Source organism: Globicephala melas, chromosome 6, assembly GCF_963455315.2.
Source record: "Globicephala melas chromosome 6, mGloMel1.2, whole genome shotgun sequence".
In the NCBI taxonomy this organism is placed as follows: Eukaryota; Metazoa; Chordata; class Mammalia; order Artiodactyla; family Delphinidae; genus Globicephala; species Globicephala melas.
The window spans coordinates 81469821-81492317 of NC_083319.1; the positions used below are offsets into that span (position 1 = coordinate 81469821).

At 45.2% G+C, this 22497-nt stretch overlaps 1 protein-coding gene and 1 long non-coding RNA gene across 3 annotated transcripts in view; one reads left to right on the forward strand and one right to left on the reverse strand.

Moving 5' to 3' along the window:
• The first annotated feature begins 247 nt into the window (after window positions 1-247).
• The window catches only part of LOC138842728 (uncharacterized), a 64228-nt gene continuing 41978 nt past the window's right edge, over window positions 248-22497 (forward strand). For both annotated transcript variants that reach the window (XR_011377549.1, XR_011377548.1), the window contains exons 1-2: window positions 248-368; window positions 4160-4223. This is a non-coding gene — a long non-coding RNA (uncharacterized lncRNA). The remainder of the gene's footprint in view (window positions 369-4159; window positions 4224-22497) is intronic.
• RASEF (RAS and EF-hand domain containing) overlaps window positions 20988-22497 on the reverse strand; it is a 70868-nt gene continuing 69358 nt past the window's right edge. Inside the window, exon 17 of the mRNA XM_030832769.3 lies at window positions 20988-21382. Coding sequence (XP_030688629.1) covers window positions 21277-21382 — 106 coding nt within the window. The 3' untranslated portion in view covers window positions 20988-21276. The remainder of the gene's footprint in view (window positions 21383-22497) is intronic.

Consider the following 22497-nt stretch of genomic DNA (forward strand, 5'->3'; position numbering starts at 1 on the left):
GCGCCCACTGGCACCCGGACCCACAGCTCTTCGGGGCGGGCCGCCGCTCCTCAGCCGTCCTCTGGCGCCTCATCTCGCTTGCTGTAGCCGACTGAAGCGCGCGAGAGGAGCGTGGAGGAGCAGGAGGGCGGGGAGGGGCGGGGCGGAGCGCACGTCTCCAGGCCCGCGGATTTCGTCTCGCGCGTGCGCACGCGCCATACCCCGCGTGGGGCGCGGAGGGTGGGTGTGTTCTAGACGCGCGGGCTGACGCCATCTCACCGTGCTGCTCCACCCGCGCCGCTTGCTCCCAGCGCTCGGGTAATTCGGGTAACCCGGCTAGGCTAGGGTCAGCCAGCGCCGGACCAGTGTCCAGCATCGTGGCCGTCCCGGTAAGCGGGGGCGGGGTCGGCGGGGACCTGGCAGGCACCGTGAGGGGCGGGTCTGCGGGCAGCGGACTCTGAGGTGTTGTATGGGAGCCGCCCCCGAGGGGGGTCCCTGTGCATATGAGCCACGAGTGTCCCTGCCTCTACCTCTTGGGAGCGTCCCGGAAGTGGTGTGCGGAGCCGCCCCCATGGAAGACCCACGTGCGAATGGAGACTCTCAGGGCTCTCTCTGCATTTGCTGCCACGGGGAGTCCCTGTGTGCAGGACACCAGCCCCAGAGAGACCAGCTGTGTACATGCGGGACGGCAAGGGTGGTCTCTGGTGTTGTCTCAGTGGAAGAGCATTTGGGAACATGGGGAGCCTCGGGAGCCTGCACTGTGGGGATGGACCCCACAGAGGACCGCTGTATATATACAGGAGGACCTGAGACTGTTCCTCAGAACTGCCTGGAAGGAATCTCTAACTGGAAGGAGAGGTTCAGGAGTAACTTCCCTTATGCCCAAAGGTCTTTGGCCTTGACCTCCTTGAGGGTTCAGTGTGCCTTAAGTTGTGATCCCTCCAACGTGGTCGAGAGGCAGGGGCCCTGTGGGACTGCGCCTTTGTCCATTCCTCCCCGAACCCCGTTAGAATGTGTATTCTCCGTGGTAGCCCAGTTGGCTTCAAGCTGGATTTTAGTGGAGGCAGGAACTTAAGTAGGAGAACAAGGTGTAAGAGAGGAGAGGACCAGAGAGACCTCTGAAGCAAAGAAAGGAGATTTGAGGCTCTGGGCTTGACTCTCAGGAAGAAAACAGTAAAATCAGGTAGAATAACTGACTCTGGCAGGTCCTGTAAAGAAAGTACTTTGAAGGAAAAAAGAAAGGATACGTAGGATTATTGAGCACCAGTGTGCGAGGCACTATACTAGTTATGTTTAATCGTATAACTCTTAAAATAATGTGAAATTATCCCTTGAGGGATAATTAAACTGAGACTTAGATTAAGCAACTTGATAAAGGTCATAAAGGTTGGAATCATGAAATCTGTTTTTCAGATTTTATTTGGGAAGAAATATTAGAGACAGAAGCAAGAGTATATATTTGCCTAAATTTAAGAGCTAGAACTATAAAACTCTTAGAAGAAAGCAGGTGAAAATCTCCGTGACCTTGGATTTGGGAATGGTTTCTTAAGTATGACATTAAAAGCACAACAAAAGAAAAAAATAAATTGGACTTCATCAAAATTTAAATCTTTTGCGTTTCAAAGGGCACTGTCATTTGATAGTGAGAAGACAACCCATGGAATGGGAGGAAATATTTGCAAATCATATAGCTGATAAGGGATTAATAATCCAGTTAAAAAAAGAACTCCTACAACTCAACAACAGCAAAAAATCCAGCCCAATTCAAAAATGGGAAAAGGACATGAATAGACATTTCTTCAAACAAGATATACAAATGGCCAACCAGCACATGAAAAGATGCTCAACATCATTAGTCATTAGGGAAATGCAAATGAAAACCGCAGTGAGATATTACATCGCATCCACAGCAGGCTATTCTCAAAAAGAAAAAAAAATGAAAATAACATGTTTGCGAGGATGTGGAAAAATTAGAATTCTGCTGCATTGCTGGTGGAAATGTAAAGGGTGCAGCTGCTGTAGAAAATGTTTCGTGGTTCCTCAAAATGTTAAAAAGAACTTCCATATAACCTAGCAATTCTACTCTGGGGTAAATATCCAAAAGAAATGTGATGTGTTATGGAAACTGACTAAATTCCAAAATTTAGTAGCTTTCTCCTGTGATCAGAGAAATCCCTAGTTCCCTTTTCAAAGGTTTCTTTTGCTTTATTACTGCCTGGGGTTTACCCCTCCCCATGTTCTAAAGATCACAGTTAGTTACATTTTTGAGCCTTTTACAAATGTCTGCCAGTCCCACATCAAAAATCAGATGAAGGCACAAAAGGATAATTTACATTTAATATGCAGGATGAGATGGTTACAGCCTATTAGGAAGGCTGCAGGCTCTCCATAGCTACATGTCTTTATAGAATGAGCTGAGGGAGAGGAGTTCCCTAGATGCCTTCTCCTTCCCTATTTCTTCCCTAGCTCATACTGTGGAATTAGGGTGTGCCTTGCATACACGCAAATTCCATGCTGCCCATGTATGCCTTACTGCCTTACAGATGCTTCTCTTACTCTCACGGTTACAGCAGTGTATTAGTTTTCTATTACTGTGTAACAAATTACCACAAATGTGGTTTAAAACAACCCACAGTTTATTATCTCATAGTCTCTGTGGGTCAGTTGTCCAGCTTGGTCCTCTGCTTATGGTCTTACAAGTCTGCAGTTAAGGTGTTAGCTGGGCTGTGTTCTCATCTGGAGGCTTGACTGGGGAAGAGTCTTCCGAGCTCACTCTGGTTGTTGGCAGAATTAATTTCTTTGCAGTTGTGGGACTGAGAGCCCTAGCTTCTTGCTGGCTGTCAGCTGGAGGCCACTGTCAACATCTAAATGCCACCACAGTTCCTAGAGGCCACCTGCAGTTCTTTTCCACATGGGGTTTCACAACGTGGCCACTTCATCAAGCCAGAAAGTAGTCTCTAGAGTATGCTAGAAGACAGTCTTATATTATGTAATGTAATATAATCATATGTATGACATCCCATCACCTTTGCTGTGTGCTGTTGATTAGAATCAAATCACATGTCCACCCACACTCTCGAGGATGGGATTACACAAAGCATGAATACCAGGAGGTGGGAATCATGAGGGGAAGCCACCTTGGAGACTGTCTCTGCAAACAAGGAAAGGTTTAGGTTGTTATCTGCTCTCATTTCTTCCATTTCATTCAGCCACATGGGCCTATTCTACTTTCTTGTTTCACTGCTATTTACCACCACCTGCCCCTGACCTTTGAAGTTTTTTCCAAACCCTTCTCAGGTTACCACAAATTTTTCAGCGTTCAAGTTGTGCCTATGATAATGTCTTCTCTCTTTTCTTCCTTGATAAGGACAAAGAAATCCCCAGTTCCACCTATCAGCTAAAGAAGTAATGAATAAGCATAATTTGTAGGGTCTTTGTTAATTGACTTCTTTTTTAACCAGAGTGTCTCTCCTGGGACTTCTTCCAGCATAGGGAAAGCTGTTTTTTTTGTTTTTGTTTTTTTCATGAACCATTTGTTCTTACGCATTGCTAATCACTGTTGAGAGAGGCAAACCCTCATGGACCTTTAGTATTCCTGAATGTTTTTCTTACTGGGTATGCCAAGAATACAAGGCCCTGATTGTTTTCCATGCCAGTTCTCAGGATTGTATTTGCAACAATCAACCTTGACAGATAAGGCAACATTTCCCCCTGGAAAAAGATCAGGCTTGTTTCTTACTATAAAATAAGCTGTGAATCACGGAACCTCAGTGCTGCACACATATGCCTTACTGCCTTACAGATGTTCCTCTCTTGTAACACAGTCCACTGTATGTGCAGGCATCTATCATAGATCCTGTGCCACCCCCATGGCACTTGGTAGACATGGGAAACTGACGCAAAAAACCATGCTAAAGCTCTTGCTATGGCTGTGCTATGAGTAATAAAATCCTTTATATCTGATCCAGGAGTCTTGTGTCTTCTGCCAGCATTCATGGAACAGTAACAGGATAGCTAGTTACGTTACAAATAGAGTAAAATCTCACACCCTGCACAGATCTTGACAGTCCTTATCACTTGTTTTTCTAGAAGTTAAAGCTGATTTTGTTAATTTATCAAGCACCTCATGTGTATATCTTGGAGCTTGCAGCCCTGAACCAAGCCCCTGTCTTGTCCTCAGGCCAGCCTGGATGTAGACGGTAAGGAAGGGGACGCAGAGACTCGGATGGCTACACATCTGACCTGTGAGTATCCACCTAAGTGTTCCAGTCTGTTGGGTGAAGGCTTTGGCTTGGTGTGAGCTCTCGAGAGAGCCTAGGTAGTGTTTGACAATCTCTGCGGTGGCCGAGGTACAGAGGACTGCTACACTGGAGGTCCTGGTGCCGAGGGTGAGAGGTGAGGGAGGTGCACGTGGCTCACTTCAGCTTTACGTCTGCTGATGAGCGCAGAGTGAACACACCCTAACGCCAGATTGAGACCCTGGAGCCTGGGAGAGGAGGTGTGCTAATCCACCCCTACTCACCCCCAGTGTCGGCAGACCCACTACCTCTTTAGGACGGGCACCTGGGCCTGGCTCCGGGGTGGAGATCCTAGGTGCGGGTGTTGCAGGAGTCTGGAATTGTCCACATTGGGAAGAGGCCACATTCCCTTCAGCTCCAGGCCCCAGGCCCATTTGTGCCTGCCTGGTGGGGCTTTCAGGGCAACAGATGCTCCCAGCTTGGCAGGCAGGAGCCGGGGAGGGGTATGGCAGGAATTTCAGCTCAGAAGCTGGGCTAGAACAGGGCTTGGGGTGAGCTGGGCCCCTGTACGCTTGTATATGTAACAAGGGTCAAAGGGCCTGGGTGCCTTGGTGCTCCTGGGTTCCCAGCTGAGCACTGAGCCCACCAGGGACCAGCTGCCCTGATGACTGTGCAGCTGTTACTGAGGAAGCTACTGCTTCCTGGACTGCAGATGACCCATTACCTTCATAAGTGTGTGATATTTGTGTGCCCAGCATAGTTGCAGACTTTACTCATAGTGTGGCTACCTAGGGACAGGGTTAGAGTTAGGACTATGCTTGGAACAGCACTGACATAGTGGTTACGGATTGGAGGTAGGTAGTGGTAAGCATAGGGCTGGAATCACGGTGATGTTAAAGTAGGATTTGGAATTGCGTTTATGGTTCCTGTTGATAAGAGCTAGTGCATCTTGTAGATCTCACCTATAGTAGCTGGAGAATCTGCTTATCTACATGGTGAGAATTGAAACGGTCTATAAAAGTCTGCTTTCTTCTCCAGCAGTCTGAAGTGTGGGTGGAGTAGGGGTGTCCTATCTGAGTTGATCTGGCACCATTTCCCTGTTAAAAAAGAAATGACAGGCCCCAAATGGAGTCACTTATGCTAAAAGGAAGACTTAATACCTGACCTTATTGAAGTTACAGCCTTCTCCAAGAATGTAATCCAAACTGATCGGTGTGGAAATTTCTGGTCCGCACCAGTGAGGTAATCCTTTCCATCCCCCAAAGGAAGATGAGGTAACCTGGCACATAGATCTCCTTCATCCCCTATAGATAGATTACCTAACCCTGAAATAATCTGTTTTTGTTTTTGACTTCCTTGTCATACTCTTAAAAACCTCTCTTTTTCTATAGCCTTTTAGAGCTCCCCTCTACTTGCTAAACGGGATGCTGCCCAATTCATGAACTGTTCAGTAAAGCTAACTCGATCTTTAGGGAAAAAAAGAGCTCGTGCATCTTAGATTAGGATTGTGTTAGGGTTGGAGTAGGATACTGTTTGAGTTTGAAATTGAGATCAAAATGGGTCAAGGAGATAAATGTTGTGTTGGGGGTCAGTTTTAAGCTTCTGAGATAGTCTGGAGAGGGACTTAACCTTATGCGTATTGTGTGATATTGATCTGGTTTAGATGAGAGGTTTTGGACATTTTCTGGCCTTCTGCACTTGAGAGTTATAAATGGCCCTATGATCCCTGAAGCTGCGATCGACTAGAGGGAAGTAGGCATCTAGCTCCTGGGGAGAGGGAACATCGCAGTTTTCTATCCTGAACTTACCTGGCCATGTAAACATCTTTTGGGTAATACCCAGCAGCATTACCTTTATGAGGTACAGTTATTCTGAGGGTCTCACTTGAAGGACTGGTTTTAGAGTTGTTTGTGAATGGGGCTGGAGTTGAGGTTAGGGTTAGGGTTGAAAGGCATGGACTGCAGTTGAAGTTTGGGGTAGAGCGACACATGTGGTCATGCCCTGTATCAAGGGCTCCTTCCTGACGAGTCAGGAGCTGGTTCTTCACAGTTTCCTGAGGGGGATTTTGACAGAGTAGGTCTGTCTGGTTTACTCTTCCTTTAGATTCTGTTTCTGCTGCATCGGAGAGACTGAGGGTCAGGAGCCTGCGGTAAACTGGGGACGCTCCCGGGGGTAGGGATGGGAGTGTAGGTGAAGGACGGGGCTGCTGAAGAGGGCAGGGGACTGACTTGCTGACCGTGGCGTTCCTTTAAAAGCACACAGCCAAGTTGTTGAGACCAGGGGTGTGTGCGTGGATCCAAGACTGTCCTTATTAAAGGACAGGCAATGGGACAGAAATTACAAACCAGAGTTTTGAGGTGGATAAACAGACCTGGCCTGAGGTGGCCTATTAGTTTTATCGGGGAGAAAGGCTGGGAAGGATGGATTGGGAATGCATTTGTGTTTGTGGGTGTGCAAGATGGGCTGTGTCTGTCTGCATGTGTGTGGTGCCAGAGTCTGCTGGGGCATGTCTGACTCAGGGTTTTCATGAGTCTATGTAGGTGTGTTTCCTGAACATGTCTCTGGGTACTCTGAGTTAGCTTCTGAGTGGCATTGTTGACTTTATGTCCTCCTGTGTATGTGTCTGTGTGGCTAGGTGTCTGTACGCATGTGTCTTTGACTGTGTGTGAGACTCTGCTCTGGCCTCTCACTTTCCCCTGACCCTCTCCCCTGATGCGCCCCAGCTGCCAGCACTATTTACTGCAAGAGATTGGCTTCCTTTCCCTTCCCACTCTCTGGATTCCCATGTGTCCGGCTGCCTGCCCAGGGCCCTGCCCCTGAGGCCTCTGTGTGGGGCTTGACCTTGGGAATGCTACACTCTGGAAAGCCCCCGATATGCTCTTTACCCGGCTGTGGACCCAGAGAAGTTACAGTGGAGGAAGGGGACAAGGCGGGAAAGGGGGGCAATTGGCAGCATGCACCCCTCCTTCTGGAAACAGAGATCTCCTTCAGGCCCCCTCTTTCCTCCCCATGCTCTCATCCAGATCAAGTATTCAGGGTCCTGGCCTCACTGTCTGTGCGCATGGGAATGGACAGTCCTCCACAAGCCCCGTTAGGCATCTGGTCCTCTGCGTCCCCCAGCACCTTACAGGCCTGCCTGTGCTCATTCCTCACATCCCCACACACCCTCACGGCTGTCCTCCCTTATTTCCTGTCCCTGCCGTAGACACAGGAACCACTCTTGTCCTTAATTCTGTGACAGCCCAGGCCTGTGCCGTGGAGCAGGTGGAGCAGCCGGCTTTGGATGAATGGTGAGGAGCAGAGGCTCAGCCCCTCTCACAGGTGCAGGAAGCAGCAGCGCCTTGGGGTTTACCCCTGTGCGCATCCTGTGGTTGTTGCCCTCCCTGCGTGGGCTGCAGTGAGGAGGTACAGTAACAAAGCAGCCACGGTCCCTATTTGCTGGGACTTGGTGTTTAACAAGAGAAGTGATTTTGTGGAGAAGCCATTCTCCCGCACTGCAGGCACTCGGTTGCCTGAAATGCTCTCTGTAGAATTCTGAAATGCTCTCTGCAGAGCCCAGGAGAAGGACTCCAGAAGGTCAGAGCCATTCGCCACGACAGTATGGTATCTCAGAGGGCAGAGGCGAACTCCAAAGTTCCCAAGCAAGCATTGCTATATCCCTAGCATCTACCAGCAATTCTGGAGCAGTGAATACCTGATTTTGTGCCCTGCCATGAGAGTTTTCATTCTGATTTTACTTCTTGAGCCGAGGGGGAGCTGGAAGGTGGGGCTTGTGCTAGGGTTATAGGATGGGATGAGCAAGGCTTCATCCTTCTCCAACATCCTGCATGAATCATAGGCTCTGACTCTGTCTTCTCTCAGCTCTTGATTTTGCTGAGAACTGAGAATCCTGAAGGTCTTGGTTCCAGCTCATCTCTGTGCCCCTAGCCCTTTGTTGCAAAACTTGGTCAGCAGCATAAGCCAATGCCGGCACGTGGCAGGTGGGATACATGGGAAGGACCCGCTCCACCTAAGCCAGGATGTGTGCACATTAACCTCAGCTTCCCACGTGATGCTGCTGTGACCCTTCTGAGTCAATTCCCTTCATTCCGGGCCTCCCTCTCCTCTCCTTGCTCTGTGGCTCTCTGCCCAGCTCTCACCAGGCATGGAGGATGTGCCTGCCACAGGACCCCCTATGATCTTTGGGGATGCTTTAGGAAAACACTGGAGGGTGTGGCTCAGCAGGCCTGGACCTTGTGCCTCCTCAGCTTGGGGGGCCACAGCAGGGCCTGAGCTCCCATCTGTTAGGCACAGAATCACCCTTCAGAGCAGGGACACAGTCATGCTTCTTCGCCTCCTGGCTTTTCTGCATCCTGCTAGCAGGACACATTGTGCTAAGTGCTGGGTCCTATCAGAGGAAGAGTCGTGCCCCACGTCCTAGTTTGATGGTATGTTGAGCCATCCTGGATTTCCTTAGGAATCAGTGAGGCAGGGGCATCCCACAGTCCCCATACCACAGCACGAGGAAGCTACAGCACTTCCTGCCCTTCCTGCAGCTTTTGGCTCCTCTGTGGTAGGTCAGAAGGTGGAAATGCAGACGTGCCACCTTCTGAGAGAAATGAGATGTGCAAAACAGAGGTCCCTTCCATCCACTCAGGGCAGCCTCTTTGTCTTTCTGCTTCCCAGTTCTCTCCTCCTACCCTCAGACATCCCCAGTCTCTGGATGGACACTAGGATGCCACACCTGCACTGTGCCTCTAGCCTCATGCGCAAGGCTGCCTGCATCTAGAACCTCTCTGCAATCTTTCTTGCTGCTTGTCTTCCAAGAGCACCTTCTTCACACACATGATCAGCAACTCAGCCACCTTGGACACCCACTGCATACGCTGTAATAGTAGTTTGCCCTCGTAACTTCCAAAATCCGTCTTCACCTGTGGCTTTCAGCTTTGGTTCTTCATACCCCTCCATCCACCCCCAGCCATGGTCCCTTCCCAGCTCCTCACTTACCCTTTTGAGTTTTTGCCCACACTGTCGTACATGGGGGAGCAATCTTGCTTCTAATACTCAAAGTCTTACCTCATTAATGCTTCCTTCTCTCTATTAGCCACCAGCAAAGTTTCTGTGCTTTTTCCAAGGCCATCTCCTGGACTTGGACATTTGCTCTCATCCCCTCACCTGTAACCACCACAGGGCTCCAGCATTCTCCCTTTGCTCTCCTGCATCATCAGTTTATCACTCCTCAAGTGCATCATTTATGTCAACATCAAACACTTTGTCTCTCACCTTCAAAAAAACCCCTCTCTGCGCCCCTCTTCCTCTTACAGCTGTATCCTTGTTTTTCTGCACCTCTGTGGAACAGACCTCCTTGAATTGATTACACTTGCTATCAGCAACTGCTCTTCTTTCATTCTCCCTTGAATCCACCCCAGTCATGCCTTCACCTCCATCACATGTGAGTCTGTTCTCAAAGCCATGAGTGAGCTCAGTGTTGCTAAATCTAGTGTTCAACTCTGGATTCTCATCTTACTTGGCCAATTCAGAATTTTTCATGCAGTTGATCACTTTCTCCTTGCCATATTTTCCCCTCTTGGCTTCCAGTATGTCACCCTCTTCTGGATTTCCTCCTTCCTCCCTGCTACTGTTTCTCAGTCTCCTCTGCTTACTGGTTCCTCTTTTCCCTTCCAGTTTCTTTCTTTTTTCTGCTTTTTTGGCTGCACCTCACGGCATGTGGGATCTTAGTTCCCGGACCAGGGATAGAACCTGTGCTCCCTGCAGTAGAAAAGTGGAGTCTTAACCACTGGCCGGCAGGGAAGTCCCTCCCTTTTCAATTTCTTAATGTTGGAATGTCCCAGAGCCCAGTTTTTAGATCTCTCCTTCATTTATACTCATTCCTTTGGTGACCTTACCTGGTCTCTTGGTTTTATATACCTCTGTCTGTCTTTCTATCCATCCATCTGTCTATCATCTGTAGCCAGTACCCTCCCTGAGCACTATAAGGCTTCTATGTTGAGGATAGATATGGCCTATCCTCAACATAGACCACATTCTCATGGTCTCAGAAAGAAGCAGAGTGATTATAGTTATGAAACTACTGCAGTAATCATAGTAGCAGAGGAGGCAAGAAGAAGTTATATTCTGAATTCATTTTGAAGGTAGGGATAATAGGATTTACTGATGGATCAGAAGCAGATTGTTAGAAATAAAATCAAGGATGACACCAATATTTTTGGCCTGAAAAACTGGCAAGAGAAAGGTGCCATTAACTGATGTGGGAAATACTATGATTGGAGCAGGTTTGGTATGTGTGATTGGGTGGTGGCAGTGGTGGCACAGGGAATTAGTTCACTTTTGAGATAAACTTTGAACATCCAAGTGTATATTTTGATTAGACAATCTGAGCATGTGAGACTTTCTACTACACAAGATAATGATCTCCATGGAGGCAAGGCCTGTGTCTTGGTGACTGTTAATGTCTGGCATAGTTCCTGGCACATAGTAAGTACTCAAATATTTTAATTGTTAAATGCAAGATGCCTCTCAAGGTCATTTTCATTGTGACCCCTTTATGTGATCCTACAGTCCTCCTCATCAGCTGACTACTTCCTCCTGTGGCAGGACCTCACATACCATAGCACTCATCACACTGATGCAGTAATTTATCTGCCCCCTCAGTCCAGACTTTGGATTGATTCAAGTACTATTAAGGTATTGCTGTACACTAGCCACTATTCTAAGCCCTGGGGATATGAGACTCTTGCAATTATTCAGGAAAGGAAGAGTGAGAAACTGAACTATAAGCAGAGGCAGTAAAAAATAGAGGAAAAGGGGCAACTTGATACCAAAATTAGAACCCAGTGACTGACTCGGTGTATGGTCTGAGTAGATGTATAGTGACATCCATTCCCTGACATTAGAAAAGAGTTTGGTGGGGTGGTGGACGTTTGGAAAATTTGAATTAATTTGCATTGTCTTTGGAGCAAGATGGAGCTTCCCCTGCTTGTTGGCTGTACGATTGGAGCTCAGAGGAAAGGATAGTGCAGAGAAGTGGCTTTGGGAATTACCAGCACATTAACAGTGAATGATGTTTTGGGTATGGATGTACAGTTATTCTCCCTTTCTCAGATGAAGAAACTGGGGCTCAGAAATGTTAAGTAACTTGTCAAATGTCAGAGTTAGGATTCTAACTCTGATGATTTTTTCCACATTCCATCCTTGTGACTTTGACCTTAGAATTTGCATCCTTTCCAAGGGTCACACATTTGGCCTGAAAATTGTAAAAACCACATGCTCAAGGATTTTGTAATGTTTTGCTTGTGTTGTAGTTTTGCTGCCCTTTGTTCATGTTTATCATCTTTCTCTGAAATCATTCTTTGGCCACTTCAGCCAGAAGTTTCCTTCCAAAGGGAAAGGGGTGAGCCAAATCTTTTACTTATACTTAACCTACATCGAGTGGAACAAGCACAGCCCTGAGCTATGCTGTTCTGCCATGGCCTTCTGAAGGGTCTGGGGTTCCAGCCTTCCTTCCAGGGAGACAAGTTCCTGCTCCAACCCAGTTAACAGAAGAAGCTAGGACAGGGTCCGCTTATGCCTTCTCAGGAGGTCAAGGGAATGTGACTGCCACCATTAAGAGATCCATTCTAATGCAGCCAGGCTGCCGGTGGTGGTGGATCACCCATCCGGTGGTGGTGCTGGGGGTGGGGGTGGGATGCAGGCTGACTGAACAGGAAGCAGGAAGGAGCTCTAGGAATGTCTCAGAATGACCTCCTAAAACAGTCTGTAGGAGGAACTTCATTCAGTCTGTGAGTGAGGGAGCGTGGAGACAACAAGTAGTTTGGAGGGGCTTACATTTCTTAGTAGATGCTTACAGATCTCAGCTTGCCTCTCAGCCACCTCCCTCCCCAGCTTTCTCCATTTCAATCCAAGGGTTTTAGAGAATTTCACATATTTACATGAATGATAAACAGATATTTCTCTGAAACAGCCAATTATTGGACATCTTCAGAAAGAGGTGAAGGGGCCACAGACTCTGTTCAGTTCTGAGCCTTTTATCTGATTGTTAAAGACTTAGGTGTGGCATTAAATTCTAGATTCCTGGCCACTTTCTGGTCTGGTTAATGGGACAGGACAGTTTCTAAAGCCTTAAAGTTTTCTTTTGACAGTCAAGGTGAGTAGTTCTGGTGCTTTCTGAAATGCAGTGGGACGTAATGAAGAAATGGGGAAGGATGACAGGAATGAAGGGCTGGAGCTGGCAAGCTTATATGTTGCAGTCTTTGGTTGGGGAAAGGACAGGAGTCATCCTCTAAGGGGAAGGCACCAGGCAAATCCTGGGAGGGGATACAGCCGACTGAGTTTAGCACCATATAAGGTACATGAAATACATATAAATATACATATATAAAAATAAGTATATATAAAAGGATACATGAATATTCAGGGAGGCAAGGCTGGTGGAAAGGAGGAAAGTGGTGACGGATCCCAGGTATAGGTGGTGTAGAAATGAGACACCGCGCAGGGCTGAGTACAGGCTGCTGGCAGGAACTCGACCAGCTCAGGTATTTTCCATAACATTTTATGGAAAAAACCCGAATGAACTTTTTGGCCAACCCATTATGTTTAGAAAACCTCTTGTGTTTGTGGTTCTTTCCCAGAAGCTTCAATGCTAAACCCACTGCTCTTTTATGCGCAAACAGATTGCAGCTGAGATTTACTCAGCTCCTTCCTCCAAAAGTATTGTACCTTGAGTTGGCTTCCTGGCTCTAAGCTCCTTTGAGTGCAAAGCAGATTGGCTTTTCTCCTTACATGCCCTGGTTAGGAACATCCCAGCTTCTGCCCCAGGTACTCAGACCCCCATCTACATGGTCTTCCTCTCTGCTTCTGTCCCTGCCTACCCTTGGGGGTGGGGGACAAGCCCGTCTCCATGTCCTGCTGTGATCTTCATTCCAGGTGTCATTCATTCCATGCAGCTGTTAGGCAGTGGAAGTGGGATATAGGCAAGAGAGCTACAGCAGCCTCCCAGGTGAGTTCTCCAGAAAGATCTAAGCAATAACCAACAGGGAGCAGAGAGGGGAGATTCTATCAATTGCTTTTGACATTTGATTGTGTTATCCTGCTTTCTCTGTTGTCTCCTTCTGTAACAGCTATTTTTGGATATTGGACTTCCTTCCTCTCCTGGTTTCTCTTTCTTTGCACTTTTCTTTCTGTAAGACTCCTCAAATCTGTCTTTCAAACTCTATATTGTTTACTTTTTTGTAAACTTATGCTGTCATGTTTTGAATTTCTAAGATCTTATTTTTGATTTATGAATGTTCCTTATTGGTAGTATCTTGTTCTTGTTTCATGGCTGCAGTAGTTTTGTCTATCTCTCTAAATATATTGATTTTTTTTCTCTGCATAAGCTCTGCTTCCCTAAGTTGATATTTTTTCTGTTTTATTTGGTCTCTGTTTTCCATGTTAGAACCTTTCCACAAAAATCCAGTGATCCTTCAGGTGTTCAGGGGAGCTAACATCCTGATTGAAAGTTCTGAGTGATGGGAACGACTTGCCAACTTTGAACTTTACTGTAGGGTGATGGAGGCAGGGTGCATTTCTTAGAAAAGGTCTTTCCTCTTATCTGGTCATTACTCCAGGGAAAAGTCTTTCAATCTCTGGAAGATAAAAGCATCAGTGTTCTGAAAGCTGAGTGGGTAGTATTAGCTTTTAGCACTGAGCGCTCAGATTACATATTGTCATTTAACTCCTCTGCTTTTTGAACAGTACCAACACACTCAACCGTGCCTTATATAGCCCCCAATCTAGCATCCCTCTGTTTTACTCCAGAAAATACATCTCCAGACTTTGGTCAGAGTAGTAGTGGCGTAGCATGAGAGAACAATATTTAAGGATAAAACTGCTTCTCAAACTACTTTCACCCCACCTTCCCTTATACTCCCAGTTCCAGCGGTACGTGCTTCTGCCTTTGGGAAATTGGCAGTGTAAACCTAGATTGCTCTCAGCTTTCCCCCACTACCTTAGGATTCAGCTTTCTTAGGTTGTTAACTCGGTTCCAAGTTTTCCATCTACTCTCCAGCTTCATTATTTTGTTCCTATTGTCTTCTGCCTTTGTGGCTCTGCATCTTTAAAAGAAAAACCCATTTGATTCTAGTTTCAGTGGGGTTTTAGAGAGGAGAAAAATGCTATGCCATCTCACCCCAGAAAACATTCACTATTTCTGCTTCTTAACCCAATTATCCTCAATCTTTAACCTTTCTTACTTCCTCAGCCCATATTCATGGCTATAAGAGGGATGATTAAATCAGACTAGTTTCAGAGCTGCAGTTATACAGGCAGGAGGTGGATTACTACACATTCCTGCAAGGACCACATTTTATCCTTAAACTTCAGCACACTTGATGGTCAAGAACAATTGGCCACATGCATTCTTTTTCTTCTGTGAGATTTGGCTTGCTAACATATAAAACAGCATCTATAATGTTAACATCATGCTCCCCTTGCTTGGAACCTGGAGGGGAGTGTATCACCAGTAAGTGGTAGTCAGGGATGTAGGACAGAGCAGGGGGACCAATCCCCGCTTCCCACAGCGAGCTTCCAGGCTGAAGCAGAACTGAACTGGATCAGGGAGAGGACTAATACCACTAAGTCAAGCTTGGAGTTTTGATTACTATGTGGGAATTCTCTTCTGAATATACTATGTTTGCAGCTTCTCACCCAGGGCAGGGGTTCTTACTTAGGGCCATGGACCCATTGGGTCTATGGGTAAAAATCTATATTTCTACCTTGAATGGGAAAAAATTACATGTTTATTTTTTTACTAAACTCTGATTGGAATTTAGCATTTCATTTAATATAAAATGCTAGCAACAAACCCCAATAGGATTATTGGTATCTGTGACTGGGAACAGTCTTTCAGTATCATTGGTTTCCTTAATAATCCTATGTATTTCATTTTATTCATTTAAAAACATTATTCCAAGGGGCTCCTCAGCTTCAGAGGAGTCTGTGACCTTAAAAAAACCCTTGAGACCCTGATCTAGAGGAATCTTAAGTCATGAGGCTGCTGAAGTGTGCACTGAGAGTGGGGAAAGGTTACCCCCACTCAGTAAAGTCTAAATGGCTGCAGGAGACAAATCATCCAGCATGCCAGGCACACAAGTAACCTGCTCATCTTGGTGAGACATGCAGTCTCCAAGTCTACCATGGGCATTGGGGGTAGAAATCATGGGGGAGAGGCTCTAGCTCAGACCCCAGGGTTGGGTAGAGCTGCTGGGAGGAAGCGGTCTCTGAAATGAGATGTGCAGGACAGACAGGAGTTGGGCAAGCAGATGACGAGAGCAGACAGAGTGGTGTTCCAGGCAGAGAGTGGAGCTGAGTAAAGGGCTGGAGGGGAGAGAGCAAGGCTTGACGGAGGGACAGTTTCCTGTGCCCGACTGGGGACTTTGGGGTGGAGAAAGAGGGGGAGGAGGCAGAATGTGGATCTTCTTTATTTGTTTACAAGTTTGTTGTCAGCCTCCACCAGAACGCAGTCGGCTTCAGATCTTACTCACTGTGCATCCCCTGGGTCTAGAATTGCACCCATGACAGTCAGGCTCAATAAACATAACTGAATTAGCAAAGGAACAGTTAGGAGTCAGATCACAGAGGGCCTGAGGGGTCATGTTAAGAAATTTTTGGATATTATCTAAGAGTAAATATATCTGTTTCTGAAATGACGGATCAAGAAGAGAAGATATTTGTGGCGAATTAAAGAGCATTAGTTTTACTCCTAAAAGTACACTGGAACTCAGAACTTCCTCTGAAGAGATCTTTATCCAGCTCTTGAGTTCTACCCTGCTGCACAGCAGTGGGAAGATGTGCCAGAAAACTGGGATTGAGAAATTTTCAGAAAGCTCAAATCCTAAGGACAGTCAGGGACTCTATAAAAATGTATGTCAAATACCACGAAACATGGTTCCTGAACTGCCAGCCTGAGAGGTCACGAGTTAAAGGGCCTTACAACTAAATTCCCATTCTACAGAAATTTAAGAAATATAAATTCACAAATAAACCTGATATGCAGAAAAAAATTTAAAACTGGGTAATTATTCGTAGAATTTTGCACTTGAAAATTTAGCTTAACCTGTAATTCAAGTTGAAGCATTTGTGCCTATTTTCCATTTTCAGCTATGAAAACATCTTAATGTCTAGATCTGGAAAGAAAAGATGTTATTTTTTATTTTACGGCTTGCAAAACAATATGCTTTGTTGGAGATTCATTCCCATCCTGTGGACTTTTGGATATATACACAGGAAATCCTTGTCAACAGGCTATTGGTCATAGTATAAAGGTTAGTTTCCATTTAAATAACCCCAATACCCACCACCATTTTTACTGTCATTTAGATTTGAAAGCCCAGTCAGAGCTCTGTTACATTCTTCGTCCTTTCAACTACTTCATCCAGTCACCTCTTAATAAACGGAGGGCATACGCTTATAAGGACTCCATTCACAACTTTCCATTCTAACTTTCAGGCCCTCATTTTTCTCTCAATGATTTCCTTCTCTTTTAATCTACTCTTTACAGAATATTCTGTCCTATATGATACCCCAACTTTGTGCCTAATGAAATACCAAGAATATACGTGGGAGGTAAATGAACTTATGTCCAAGTGAATCCTCTACAATGCCCCATTCCTCAAAGTAATCTGGTAAATTTCGGGAGTTCTGTCATATTGATGGTAGTACCCAGGGCCCTGAGCAAGACCAATGGGATCAGTGGTGCCTCAAAAGTTTTTTTTTCACTGAGGGTGATCAAAATGCCAGGTACTATTCTAAGCCCTTTCCATACATACACTCATTTAGTCCTCACAACCACTCCATGAGAAAGGTATTGTTGTCACCCCTATTTTACCAATGAAGAAGCTGGGGTACGCAAAGATTAAGCCCCTTATTCACAGTTAGCGACTAGTAGGTACATGAGGCCAGGTTCAAACCCAGGCAGGCTGGCTGCAGAGCTCAGACCTGTGGCCACCAAAATATGTTGCCTCTTATTTATACTGTCCTTGTGTATTGTGTATGTATGTCTCTGTGTATGTGTGTCTGCAGAAACTCTGCAAAGCCTGCCTTTAAACAGTTAATTCTTTGATTTCCCATTCAAGCACTGTGTATAGCAGAGGGGAGGCAGCAGCAGACAAGAGGGATAAAGCTCAGAGGCTATGTCTAGTTAAACAAGTATGAGGGCAATAAGGATGCTGACCAGTTAGGAAGGGGGCTCTACAGGTGAAAGCAGGCAGCCTCATCCTGGTTTGGGGTTGAGAAGGGAAACTTCCTGAAGGAAGTGATGTTTAAACTAAAGCAGAAGGATGAGCGGAGTTAGCTAGGCAGGGTGGGGGGCCACGCAGGGGTGTCAGAGGAGGGGCCTAACCCCTGAGGTCATGAGAACTGCCAGAGCACGTCCTGAAATTTTTCTGCGAAAGCCTTACTGTTGCTGGCTGTCACACCCCAAGCTGGTCGACCTGTAGCCCCGCTGGCCGAGATGACATGATGTGCCACAGTACCACACACCATGTGTTCATCCTTTTCTCTCTCAGCCAGCTGCCCAGGCCAGTGTTTTAGAGGCAGGGTTTCACGTAGGCACATCGTAGGACTAAAATTACTTCAGCAATGCCTGCAGCAAAGCTGAAGGAAACACCAGAAGGCCAAAGCAAGCATGCTTTATTGAATTTATGATGTAGAAAATATTTGTAGTTCCTTAGACATTTGCATTGCTATAAAAATTACACTTTACGGGATAATTATTAATGGTTTGAAGAGAAATAAACAGTATAAACGAAATATAGCCGATACCATGAAAATGTCAACCATGTAAATCAAAATCATAAAATAATTATTCAGTACTCAGAGGCCTTCTTAATATATACATATGAAATTTCTCATACACATATACAATAAAAGCCCACAAAAAACGTGACTCTGAAGCCGATCACTGTACAAATATGAAAATAAATATCTTTAAACTCAATTTTATCTTCAGCAAGAGGGTTGTACGCTTTGGCTTCATGCAAATCATATTTAGTATTAAATAATCAAATGTCACATATGTCATATAAAGCAGCAAGTGGAAAAAATAAATTATGAAAATGCATGAGGCTAAAAGTTAACAGTGAAAAATGTCTCCATAGCCAATGTTCTTTTCCATGACAAAACTAAAATATTATCCATTGTGTCAGGATACATAAAAAAGAGTGTAGTTTAACTGTGATTTTAAAAGCTCTCCAAGGAAAAATTGAGACAAGGTGAGTTACTTGCATAGAACTATGCAAGTGTAGCAAATTAAGTTCAAGTTAAAAACATTAGTTATTTTTGTTCTTACCAAAAATATACTCTAAATTTGAGAACACCTTCACGAAGTCAAATGTTAGTAATAATCTTGGTTTCCTAGCAAGGCAACTGAAAGAGCTATAAGTAGCTTTTCTTTAAACAAGATTGCTAACTGTAAGTCTCTAATGGAGCTATAAGTCTCTAATTTGGATTTTGTTGCAAAAATATCTATTCAGTTTCAATTAGTTAAAGATGATTGCTTTGTTAATCACAGGCACCTATCTAATCTAATCAAGTTGGGTGCACTGGCTGTACAACCCAGAAGCAAAGACCAAGATAATACTTCTGTATCAAAGGTATACTATTATATACAGATTGTAAGACAAATATAGACACTTTGTGGGAAAATAAATAAAGACAACACAATAACATGTATACCAACACAGTTTTGTGCAATTGCACCAAACACCTAAACTTGAGTACCATATATCAACACATAGGTGTCAGGCCTATTCTAACCTAGGCTCCATAGATGCCACCTAGGCAAACAGCAGTGGCAAAACTTTCATCACACCATGGCACAAAAATAACCATCCCTCCCTGGTTCAGTTTGACAATTCCCCACCAGCAAGGCATTCTTTTTGGTAAAAAATGTAAACTTTTTTTTCTCCTGGGACCAAAAAACAGAAAACAGGAATCCATGGTAGAGTTGTTGAGGACAGAACCAACTTTCCAGTAAAAAAAAAAAAAAAAACAAAAAACAAACTGAACTAGATCTCACCAGTAGAGAGAAGGCACACTTTGAAAAGCTAAACGGACGTTGTGGCTAATTATAATCTCTGTGTGCTAACATGATCATAAAAATCATAAATAGAATTGTTTTAATTCTACAAGAGGGATGTTTTTAGCTTATGTATTACAATAAATAAGAGCTGCTATTTAAGTTTTTTCAGCAGGCTATTTGGGGCCTGGACCTATGAACAAAGGTAAGTTCGAGACTCTAGTTGGGAATAACTTAGCTGGTTCAGGCCACTGAAAACCAAAACCACAGAGCATGCCTTGCTGACCCACCCTGGGGTCAGGTACTGACTCCTTTGGCTTTTGGAGACATTTCAGTGGGGAAGTCTGGGAGGCAGTACGGCTTCTAGGAGGGCAAAACCTATCAGGCTGTTGGTGAGGATGAGTCCCTAATCACCTGAAACAAAGGACTCTGAGTTACCTGTACCCTAACCACAATTCCTCTTCAAAAGAGGTGATTTTCCGAAACTACATGTAACATTTCTTTCACTGTTCATTATTTAAGGAGGAGAATGCTGGCAACCAGGGAGTTAGGGGATTTGCGTTTTTCTGGAGATTATACTCTTAAACCATGGGTAAACCATGGGGAGGTTTGAGCATGCATATTTTCATTCAGCAAAATGTTAAATCAATACTAGTGTATTTTTTGAATGAGATATAATTCACATACCATAAAATTCACCATTTAAAGTATACAGTTTAGTGGGGTTTAGTATATTCACCAAGTTGTGCAACATTACCACAATATAATTCCAGAACATTCTCATCATCCCGCAAAGCAACCATAGCCCATTAGTAGTCACTCTCAATTCCTCCCTTTTACCAGCCCCTGGCAGTCTCTTGCTGGTGTTTTTTTTTTTAAGTGAAGTGTGACAACTTTCCTGGGCATTGTATTTTTAGTTGCATGTCGCTTTATATTTTTTCATTAGAATTTTTAACAGTGAATTCAAACCATTGACTTTATAAGTATTCTGAGATTAAAAAATACCCTCTTTTATATACAAACTATTTTTGTCCCCCAAAACACTTATTTTGTTTTCTTTCTTTATATATAAAAAATAGATTTTTCTGTCTCCACTGGAGCTTAAAACATTACCATTTTTCCTCAAATTCTGTTCTTGTACAAGAAGTGAGAAAAATTAATACCCCAATATTTTAAAAGTACAGACAGGGCTTCCCTGGTGGCGCAGTGGTTGAGAGTCCGCCGGCCGATGCAGGGGACGCGGATTTGTGCCCCGGTCCGGGAAGATCCCACATGCCATGGAGCGGCTGGGCCAGTGAGCCATGGCCGCTGAGCCTGCGCGTCCGGAGCCTGTGCTCCGCAAGGGGAGAGGCCACAACAGTGAGAGGCCCGCGTATGGCAAAAAAATAAATAAAAAAATAAAAATTAAAAGTACAGACAAGCAGAGTCCTTATTAACTGTGGGCCATCATGCTCTCCTTCTCACTCCTTAAAAGAGCTACAGAGCTGAGAGGGCCTAGGCCTGAAAGGCTATAAGCTGCTTGTTTACAGATGAGGAAATGGATGTAATGTGGGTTGGCAACACGTCTGAGACCACAAGGCTAGTTTACAGCAAAGCTAGGATGGTAACCCCCTTTTATTAGTTTGCTAGTATTGAATATTGGAAGTAAATGTCATAGGTTATTTACCACATGAACCTAATTACGTCAGTGAATTTCTTCTATAGCTCTGATCTGAGCATGTGCTTTTTTTTTTTTTTAACCCCTTTAAAAACATTTACACACTATCTATTAAGACTTTGTAAGGATAAGACAGGTATATTTAACCAGGGGGCCCAAATCACTCATTGAAACATAGCAAAAAAGAGCCGAGGTTCTGGAGGGACCTGAGAGCACAGTTCAGATTTCCCACACTGTAACTCTCCATACGACAGGGCCTGTAGGACGTCCACTCCATGTAGGAAGCAGATAAGTCACGGACATTCAGTACTCTGGGAATGAAGGCTTCATGGGCCAAGGATCTTTTGGATTTAACCATTGCAACAATTCTTCATCTGGGTTGACTTTTTGGAACTGGTCCCACTCAGATTGGTAATGGATTTGCTGTCATGCTCATCAGTTCTTTTTTTCACTTCCCTGGAGGGAGAGAGAGAGACACAGAGAGAAAGGAGATTACTGAGGTATAAAACTGAACCATAAACAACTCTCTGGAAATAAAAGAGCACTGCTGAGCACTTGCTGTGTGCCATCCAGACAGTGTTCTAAGTGCTTTGTAGGTGTTGACCTATTTAATCCTCACAACAACTATATGATTTTGTTGTGCCCCATTTTATGTGAGGAAAAAAAGGCAAAAAAAAGTTAAGAAATTTCCCTTAGGTTACACAGCTGGAGAAGTGGCCACACAGGTGGGCTCCAGTGCTCACATTCTCAGTACCAGGCCACACACTCATGCATGCGCGCGCGTGCACACATACACACACACACACACACACGCCCAGGTGCCTATACACATGTGCACACACTCACATGCACACACACAGACTATTCTTGCTCTCTCCTGTGGTTTTGCATGGCTTATAGTCTGCACACGCACAGGTCACTCCTTAGGACTCTGGAACCTGGCTCCCACCCCCAGCTAAGGCTTAACATTAACATTGACTTTATAACCATTCTGTAATTATACAAGATCGTGGAGATAACAACAGATGGTTAAAATCCAGAAAAAATGTCTTCCTTTTGCCTCTTCCTAAATTTCTTTTAGAAATAACTGCTAGAGGCAACACTGGACCAAAGATCTCCATGATCTTATGAAAGCCCCCTAGGGAAGTCTCCTATCCCTGGGGATGCTTGTGAAATACACACATCCTGAAGTCCCACCTTAGACAAGCTGAATGGCAAACTCTGTGAGTAAGGAGAGTGTGACAGCTTGTCCCCAAGACAACCCCCAAGAGTTCTGCCTCCGCTGTCAGTGTCTGGTGCCCCCCATTAAGTGGTGAAGCTTGTGTCACTCCCCCATGGTCAGCACCGGCTCTGTGACTGCTCAGACCAATAGAATGGCGAGGAAATGGTGTGCTAAAACTACCAAGCCAGGCATTAATAAGGCCTGACCATTTTGAGCTGCCATTTACGAAGCCCAGTGTTCCTCACTGGAGAGAGGGCAGCAGAGAGGTCCAGGGGACTGAGATGCCACAGGGAGGAGCCCCCTGGCCGCAGACATCAGACCGAGCCACAGCAGTGTCCACGACCGCAAA